The following is a 10,567-nucleotide window of genomic DNA, read 5'->3' as shown; positions in this document are numbered from 1 at the left end:
TTGTTAGGAGTGTCATCCTAATTAAGAGTGTTAGTGTTGAACTCCCATTGTGTGGTGATTTGTCGACTACATGAAATCCTAGGCGACTTTGACAAAAGGAATTTTAAATGATATCATGTTGCATGTAAGACTAAGAGCCCATATACATAAGACATCAAATTTTAATAAAACTACAATGAACTTGTAATGAATAGATCAACATGAACACGAGTGACTATGGATGGTGTGGTGTAATCTTGGATGACGACGGAAAAGCACAAGCTAGATGTTGGTATCTGAGATTAAGAAGTAACGATGACGAAGAGTACTGGACAACAACAACAACAACCAAAGTAGTTGGTATGTTCATGGGAGAAAAATAGCACAAAAAGGAGTAGTAGGTGTTCTGACAAGACATAGGATGAGAAGCTCCTAGTGAGGGATGAGAAGAAAAGGTTACATATTAGGATTTATTCGCTTAATCATTGATTTAATATAAAATAAAGGATTTAGATTGAGAATGACTTTTAGAGGTATCAAAGTGAGCCAACTTGGCTTACTCGGATTGACTCATCACTTTGATTTAAATGAGTCAGCCTAACTTGACTCACCACAAGTAGAGTTAAGAAGATTTCAATCCAGCTTGATCTATCATAATTGGTAGACTCGCTAAAATTTTAAAAATAAAATAAAATTAAAATTATAATTGTACTTATTATAACTCTGTAACCAATAAGAACTTATGAAGTATATGAAACATTATAATTTTGAAAAATAGTTTGATTCATTATTATGCTTGTGATAATTTGTAATTATAACTCTGTAACCAATAAAAACTTATGAAGCATATGAAACATTATAATTTTGAAAAATAGTTTGATTCATTATTATGCTTGTGATAATTTGTATTTTGTAAAAAAAAAAATATGTTAAGTCATAAACACTCGTGCTATTTATAAAAAATCTCTAGGCCTGATTTAATTAGGTTCCAAGACTTTTAAAGGATTCAATTTATTTCTAAAGTTTTTTTTTATAAATAGTAACAATTTTTAGTTGTCACTATATTTATTATTATATAAAAAATAAATAAAACCATTTCCTATTTCTTCTTCTTCAATTTCAGTTGTGCTTTCATTCCCCAAGCCCAGGTCCGGATTCTACATCAGATTAAATTTTTTAAAATAATTTGAGATCAAATTGATAGTTAACCCAAATCTCTATTGAAATTTATTCTTAAGCACTAGCAAGATAAATTATAATAGCAAAAAATCAACCATATCAATACTGGAAGGCTGGATACCATGTTTATTCGAACTTGTACAAACCCTGGATTTTAATAAAAAATTATTCACAACCCGAATAAATGATTTTTAAGTTGATAATCTGAAAAACTGAAAATAAATTTCTTTATTTGGAGCCTTCACTTCAATAAGCGAACCTTCACTTCACTAACACTAACAGATGTATACAAGTGTTTTTATTTTTATTTTTTCTAAAAAATGAGTTAAACTGACCAACCCAGTTCTCAACCCTAAGTGAACGTGTTCGGCTCATGGGTTAAGTGATTTTGATTGCTATTGGACAAAAATCGTTAAAACCTGGATTTTCTAACTTGACCCGAATCGAACTGGATGATGCGGATTGGGTTGCTTTGACATCCATGATAACTTTCAATTTTACTTTTGAAAGATTTAATTATTATAGTTTTTAAACTTTTTTTTTTATTTCTATAATTAATAAGTGAATTTTTTTAATTCCTAAAGTTTAATAAGTTAAATTTTTTATCCTTAAAATTTTGATTTTAATTTCAAAAAGATCTCAACGGTTAAAATCTTTTAAATCTGTCTTTTGAGACTTAAAATGTAAAATGTAAAGACTAAAAAATTAAGTTAAAGATTAAAAAATTTAATTATTAACTATAGGGATAAAAAATGACAAGTTTAAAAAAATTATAGAAACTAAATAAATAATTAAATTTTTTTTTTAAATAAGGGTATCTCCTCTCTTTATAATAATAATTACTTACAATTATCCATAATGTAATATTATTATTATTATTATTACTATAAAAAAATTACAAAAAGACAAGCCTTAAGATTAAATATTTTTTTTACATATGAAACTTTTTTTTATAATAATGTCTATATAAGTCAATCCTCAATGTAACAAAATATTCATCTATATGCGATCTTAGTCAAGTGATGAAAAGACTCCTCTCCCGCCATGGAACATCACCCAATCCAAATGCGATGATGGCAATAAGTTGTCATTTTGAGTTTGATTTATTAAAGGATCCCCGGAGAAGGAACCTATTTCGACAAAACATGCTTTATTTCAAAATGAAAATAAAAAATAAATAACTAACACCGTATGTGATATTATATACACTTATTTTTATCTCATTTATGATGCTTATCCTTTTTTGTATACATGTCTCAAAGATACCATCCAAAGTTGAAGAAAAAACTCCTTGTTATCTCATTTTCGCGTTCGAGAAATATTTCCCTTCACACAAGGATCTACCGTTTTGAACAAACAGTATACGATGCAGTTCATCATTCAACCATTCAAAATAAAAATTATTTAGGAGACGGGATGATGGTCAACTTCCAAACTGCAGATTATCATAATCCTTTTTTTCTTAATTTTTTTTCCTGTTAGGTAGCATCTAGCTAACTACTTATAATTTGTAAACGAAATTATATGATTACGGTGGTTGAAGAGAAAAGGAGGGAGAGAAATTATGAGTTTGAATTTCTCTCACTGATAAAATCTAACTTTTTAGGGTGATTTTTAGTTTTGAATTTCAAAATTTTTAAGAATAATAATCAGTTTTAGTTTTAGTTTCAAGAAAAATTTAAACTAATTTTTAAAATATGATTAGTTTGAAATACATTCATTTTGAAAGTTTTGTACGGTACTAAAATTAGTTTAAGAGTGTTTTTGTGTTTTTATGTGTCGGTAACGACAAATCGACAATGGTGATGTTGGTGACATCAACAACGATGACGATGATAGAATACCAATGGTGGTTGCGATGATAGTGACAATAACGATGATGATGATAATGAAAGTGACACTGGTGGTGTCGGCGATGTCGATGGTGGTGACAGTAACGACATGGTGGTGATAGCGGTGTTGGTCATGGCAGTCAATGGTGGTGACGACAACATTGGTGGTGGCAATGAGTGACATGTTTCTTGGAATGAGTAACATGACACTTAGAATTATGGATGTATTGAAATACTCCCCAATGGTGTTGGGGTGGCGATGACAACAAGTGATGATAGTTGCAGCGACATTGGTGATATTGTTGGTAATGGTGGTGGTAGTGACAATAACAGTGACATTAATGATAATGGTTATGGTAATATCAGTGGTGATGATAACAACAATGACAATTGTGGTGATGATAGCAATGTTGGTGGTGACACAAAGTGGAGGCGACGTGATGGTGATGGTAGTTGCTACGACACTGGTGGTAGCAACAATTATAGAAGCGGTGGTGGTAACAATAATGATGACAGTGACATTAATGGTGGTGGTAGCAATGCTGGTGGTGACAATGACGATGACGGTGATGGTATCGTGGTGATGACAACCAATTATGACAATGATAACAATGGTGATGGTAGCGGTGGTGTGGTGGTGGCGATGATGGAGGTAATATTAGTAATTGTGATGATGACAGTGACAATGACAATGATGATGATGATAATAAAAAATGTCATTGTCAAATGTAAAAAATATGTTTTTTTTAAAAACTAAAAATCAAATTTACAAAATCTTTTTTTTCTTGACTTTGGAAATAAATGTAAAAGTATTTCGAAAAATAATTCAAAAACCATTTGAACTCCATTTTTGTTAAACACATTTTATTTTAAAAATTACATTTGAAAACCCAAATCTTGCAACCACCCCAAAAGGGTCCTAACAAATTAACAATTATTATTAGCCTTTCAAAAATAAAAAAGAGTAAATTACACAAATTTCCCTTAAAGTTTAAAGAAATTATATATGTTTCTCCTTCTTTTCTAAAACTTACACAAACCTTTCTCGATTTAAGAAAATTATACACATTTTTTCTCGATTTTTAAAACTTACATAAACCCTTTAAATATCGTTTAAACATTTGATAACAAGTTATATGCTTTACACATGATAGTTAATAAGTATTTTTTTTTTCTAAAAATATCCTTGTCTTTTTCCTTCAAGTATGAGAATTTTGATAAAATAAAATAAACTGGGTTGCAGAAAAATTAATCAAGTTCTTATACCAATAAACCTATAAGCTAAATGAACATTACTATGAGAATTAGAACCAATGAACCAACCTCATTCCAAAAAACTTATAAGTCAAATGAATAATTATAAGTTTCAAAAATCAAATGAAATTACTCTAACTAAGTCATCAATGATCCAATACACAATCACCTAATCTAATTTCGTACCAACAATAATAATATTAAATCTTAGATATATTTTAAAAATAGAAGAAAAATGTATAATTTTCTTAAATCTTACAGATTTGTGTAAATTTAAGAATGAATAAAAGACCTCTGTAATATCTTTAAACTTTAAATTTTAGTAGATTTGTATAATTTACTATAACAATTAAAATACTAGAGTATCACTTAATTGCATGTTACGGTTACAGCGAATCCATACTTATTTGTTGAATTGTATGAGGAATATATATACTTATAAGATCACTTTATGCAAGCAAGGAAAGAAACCAACATGTAGTCAAACATTCAAACAACGATTTTAACATCCTACCTTATATCTTGAGTTCTTGACATGATCACACAAATAACAACGCGAAGTTTTAAGTAAATGTTGATGGTACGTAGCTGAGTTACTGTATATATCAAGAACACAACTTGCTACCTCTCATTTTTAACTTCCATTGACCCTCTTACAATCGGATCTGATTTCACCCCGGCTTCCAGTCAACGGGCTAATATTACCCATGTTAATCATAGACTGAGCAAAGGCTTGGAAGAACGCGGTTTGGTTGGCGGCGAAGTTGTTGATAACGGAGATTGTGGCGGCGCCGTTGGTGGAGAAGAGCTCTTGGTCGGTTTGGAGAAGGCCCTGATTGCTGAGAAGGTTTTGGAAGTAGTTGTTGTCGAAGGTGTCTGGGGACGAAGGGTCGAGGTTGTTCAGAGTGTTGCCGCTTCCATTTTGAGGACAGTTTTGCTGCAGTGTCGCCAAATAGGTTGCGTTCAGCGTGGGATCAGGGCTACCCGTGCCGCTCAAGTTGAACAGTCTCTGGTTGAAAAATCTACATTGCGCACGGCCAAAAGTGTGTGCACCTTCACACTCAAAAACAAAACCATTAGTTAGTTAGTTACTAAGCATCATGGTAATTATGTAATTACTATATAGACAAAAATGTCAGGGCACGCAGTTAAGCAAATATAGGAATAAAAGTATTTATTTTTTTTTTGAGGGAAAAGAAAAAATATTTATAAAAAAAGAATATATTGTATTTAATTTATAAGCATATACAATTCATTTTAATATTTAAGAGTACTCTTGCTATTCACTATCACAATGGTTAAAGAAACCAATAAATAATTTTTTTAGCTTGAGATAATGTAGTGTTACACTTTTCAACAAAAATATTTGAGTTTTGATTTATTAGCTAGTGTATTTAGATGCTATGGTTAGTATTTTTTTTATTTTGAAGGAATCTAACTGAATTTAATTAAATAAAATGCGTTGTTATTAATTTTTTTGATATATTTTTTTTACAATTTTATGGATATAAAAATATTTTCCTTTTTTTTGTTGACAATAATAAGGTGGATAGGTAACATCTGAAATAACATTGCACTAAATTTATCCTACAATATTTACTTTTTTTAATAATTTAGATTATACCTAAGTTGAAAAATCATTTTAAGATATGAAATGGATTTTAACAGTTGGAATATGATTAAAGTGACATTTTTGTTGGATAAGTTCTTATTAAGTTAATTAGTAGTATTTGTTTAAGCTATTTATCTACATGCACATGCTCTTAATGTTTTTTTTTATTATCAGTGATTCAGTGACTCTCATGAAGTTTGTGTGTGTACACAGGAAACTATAGCTATCCGGGGGAAGTATTATGATTACCAGATAATGCAACGAGATCAGTTACGTTTAAGCCAACTGCAGCAAACTTGGCTGTGACATTGGCCAGGCTTTCAGTTGGATTGGGAATGGATGTGTTGGCACCAGATTGGTTTGCAATCAAACCGTCCCTTCTTCCTAGTTGTACGTTCCATGAAGGACCTCCTCCCTGCAAATAATATATAATATGCAGTTATGTTATGCCCTCTAAAGTAAATACCTCTACATCCTTTTTTGTGCTATATAAATTTGATAAGAAAAGGAGAATCATCAACTATTAATTAATAACAAGTTACCAAAGACACAGAAGCTTCAGCAGCAAGGGCAAGAATATCAGCACAAGATACAACACCAGGGCATGAATTTTCAACAGATGTCTTTATGTTGTCCACTACATCAAAGCCACGAGCTGAATTGTTGTTGGGACCTGCATTTTTCTCGCTCAGTGTTATGTTGCCACCTACGTCTAACAAAATGGATCCATCGCATCCCTTAAAAAAAAGGAAAATATTTATTAACTATGGGAGCAGAATAAAAATGAATTAGATCAGTTACATAAATTCATGCTCTTCTTGAAAATTTGTTGGGAGTTTAAAATTAAATGATTGTGTACATGGGATTTACATTAACAAAGCAATCATGAAAATGAAGACGAGTTAGGCTCGCAGCAATACGAGGATCAGATTGCAGAGCCTGCTGAACAACACTGCGCACAACGGAAGACACGTTGGGGCACGTGCTGGAGTAGAAGGTTGAACTCAGTTGAGCATTTGATGGATGAAGAAAGATTGTTAGCACTAAGAAAATGGTGGTGAATAGGGAATAAGTAAAAGAAGACATTTTTGGCTTCTTGTATATTCTTTCCCAAATACTGGTTCTAGCAAATGCATGGAATCTAGGTGACATATATATAAGAAAGTATATCTAGTTAATTACTTTAGAATTTGCTTAAAGATAAAGTTTTCACTGCTACATTACTTGCATGCTTAAGCTATGCCAAAAAAGTATATAAAAAAATGATTTATAATAATCATTAGGTACACGCAACGGACGTGGAAAGGAAAATTCAAACCATAATGATTACCTCTTAACTACCTTGAGCGGTACTTTTAGTCAAAAAATATAATATTTGACACCATAAATTTTACCTTAGGTGCATGCCTAAGAATTTATATATAATTGCCATGAAACTTGCACAAAGCCAGTGATTGAATGGAAAATCAGAACAAGTTCATAAAATTCAAATTGTCACAACCCAGCCACCAGATGCTATATGTCTCTCTAAAACCACAATAGATTATCAAGTACATTATAAAACGTTCATCAAAATATACAACTCTCTCTCTCTCTCTGTGTCTGTGAGTGTATTATATGAGAGATGAGGGTTTTAATAAATCATATTTAAATAGATTATTAAAATAATAATTTTGACTATCCATCATGATTGTATGACAAAGATTTTACTTTGATAGTAGAACACAAATTATGTAACTTCTCAAATACCAGAAGATGTAATTTGAAACAAATTATAATTATAACTATTTATAATTTCAATATTATTATTGATTACAAAGTATAACATTGATAAGAATAATAATAATAATAATAATAAAACTGTTCTTACATTGTGCTTACACTATTTAATGTTAGAAGAGATAAATCTAAATACAAAATAACAATTTCGAGTGGATGTCAAGAATTGTCACTCGTATTCCATTTAATATTTTTTAATAAAATAAGCAAATGATAAGAACAAACTCCACTAAAGGCAATTAAGGAATCTAGCTCCGCTAATCAGTTAAATTTAACAAGCAAGTTATTGTAAATTCCGATTATTTGTCTTTAATTACTATAACTAAAGAAGAGTCAAGACAAGCCATAATGATTCACTGCGTGAAAAGAAAGAGTTTTGCAATTGCAAATCTGTTCAGACAAACGTAAATATACTGCAATAAAGTACTCAGCTAATAATAGTTAGTTAATAGTTGAAAATTAATTTATTAAATTATAAGCGTTAAATAAAATTAATGGTGGAAGTAATTAAAAATTATAAAATAATAGAAACAATAAATTATGATTTATTTAAAAAAATTAGATAAATATATTAAAAATAAAAATATAAAAAATTAGAAATTAGAAACTATCATTTAAAAAAATATTATTTAAATAGAATTTAAAAAAATATTAGAAACTACAATAAAAAATTATTTATTAAATAATCAAACAAATTTTGTAACTAATAAAAAAAACTAAAAACTAATTAAAATTCTTATCTATGTTGGAAAGAAAACATCATGAATGCTTTGCTGGCCGTCATGTTCTTTTCATGTTTTGTTCTGTTCTAGTTCTATTTTTCCTTTTTCTATATTTAAGTGTTCAACCTAGAATACGATTCTTAGCAATGCAATTTAAATTTCGAAATGGAAAAGAAAGAAGATTCTATGGTCCCTGCCTGTTATGGTACGAAGACTATTAACGAGCTAAACGTTTCATACATTCTTTTTCAGTCATTCTTTCTAGGTGCTACGTCTAAATCAACAGAGGGAAAACAAAATATTAAGGTACAACATCTAGTCACTGACTTCTAACCGATACAATGAGGAGCATGCCAATTATGTGGCCATCGGGGATGTAATTTTTGTTCATCTAGATGCATGTTTTGAAATTGCAGGTTATGGAAAGATTGAAAAATTACAAGGATAGTTTACAGTGAGAAATAGAAAGCATAAGGTAAGATTTGGATAAAGTATATATAAAATTAAAATATTTATGTTTATACATATACTTTTGAAAAGAAAAAAAAAACCTATAGTCTATCATATATACTTGTGAGGATAATAATTTTGGTATTCATACTTGAATTTAATGGTTATTTAAATATTTAAATATTCAAACTCAAATCTATACATTTTTTTTCGTAATAATTTAAGCCTATTTTGTAGTTTGGTCTTTCAACGCACAATACGTGAATATAAAAAACTATAGAGATATTATATTCGTACAATTTTGTTGTAAAAACTTTGTACGAATATAATATCTCATTTATTTATTTTTTCTCTGACTCAATTAAATGAATTGAAATTCAGAGGGTTTAGATTACGGTATTGAATAAAATAATATGCTTAGTTGTAATTCAAAGTACCATTTTACTTAAAAATTGGACTAACTTGGCGTGAAATTAAGTATTAGTTGGGTTGGGTGTTAAATAAAAATCTCATATACTTTATGATTACACATAAATAAATAATAGAGCAAATTACATTATATACCCTGATTTTTTTTAATCATGTATAATATTACCCTCTTTCATATTACATGGAAAGGTTAAATCCTATTGTTTTTTTATTTGTGTTTTTGGGGGATAAAACTTATTTGATATAAAAAATTACAAATTTTACTTAATGTTTTTTTTTTCAATTTGAATTAAAATATTAGTTTAGCTATTGAAAGAGCTACCCTTTGCTCACGGACTTGGGTCTTGGACCAACTTTTGATTTATTTAGTTTTAGATTACTGTTGAGCCTTCATATTTTTTTTCATGCATTTCATTGTATTACGAAAAGCCTATATAGAAGTATGGAAAGTTTCACTCTTTTTAGATATAGACCTAACTTTAGGTCCAAAAGCTTAATAAGGCTTGTAATGCTTGGGCCGAAACCCCTACCATGCATCGAATTGCTTTAAGTCAAGGGAGTTGTTATTTGATTTTGTTATTTATACCCCCACATGCTTTAAATGAATTATTATTTGAAAAATATCCTCTTCACATAGACATAATTATTCTGTTGATAAAATATGCAACAAAATCATGTTTTTATTTTTCAGAGAAGAATACCAAAAAAAAAAAAAAATACACGGTGAAAATGTAATTTTATTATGTATTTTTTGTTGTGTAATTTTTTTACACCCCTCTTATACAACAAAAATATATCTTCATCGTGTATTTTTTTATAATTTTTTAATTAATTAGTGATATAATTTATTTTTTTAAAGTAATCAAACTGATTGTAATATATATATCTTTTTTAAATTAAAATTAAATTAATTAAGATAAAATTTATTGTTTTTAACAATAGTCAATATAATATAGATTATCTGTTTTAATTTAAATTGAACTTATTAGATAAAATTTACTATTTATAATGGTAATTGAATTAATTATTATATGAATTACCTTTATTAATAGTAATAAAACTAATTATGATACTGATTTGTATCAAAATTAATTTGATTACAATTAAAATGATAACTTGTGTTATCATTAATTCTAATTTAAATAAAAAGGTAATTTATATCACAATTAATTTTGTTATTACTAAAAAAATTAATGTGTCACCCTTAAGATAATTTGTATCATAATTAATTCAAAAAATACTTAAGGTAATTGTAAGAAAAAGTAACCTTTATCTAGCGTTATTACAATGTTTTTTTAGTAAGAATTAACAAAACAGATATATATGTCTAT

General features: G+C 28.7%; 1 protein-coding gene across 1 annotated transcript; it reads right to left on the bottom strand.

Annotated features, from left to right (window-relative positions):
• Positions 1-4,710: 4,710 nt before the first annotated feature.
• LOC100810355 (peroxidase A2) lies at positions 4,711-6,991 on the bottom strand. Its single transcript, XM_003553384.4, has 4 exons — positions 6,727-6,991; positions 6,399-6,593; positions 6,106-6,271; positions 4,711-5,297 (listed from the first exon to the last, which is right to left on the bottom strand). The coding sequence occupies exons 1-4, from the start codon at positions 6,940-6,942 to the stop codon at positions 4,879-4,881; spliced, it is 996 nt and encodes a 331-aa protein (XP_003553432.1). The 5' UTR covers positions 6,943-6,991; the 3' UTR covers positions 4,711-4,878.
• Between the last annotated feature and the right edge of the window lie 3,576 nt (positions 6,992-10,567).

This window comes from Glycine max, chromosome 19 (assembly GCF_000004515.6).
Source record: "Glycine max cultivar Williams 82 chromosome 19, Glycine_max_v4.0, whole genome shotgun sequence".
NCBI lineage: Eukaryota > Viridiplantae > Streptophyta > Magnoliopsida > Fabales > Fabaceae > Glycine > Glycine max.
This window is presented reverse-complemented; position numbering and strand designations above follow the sequence as displayed.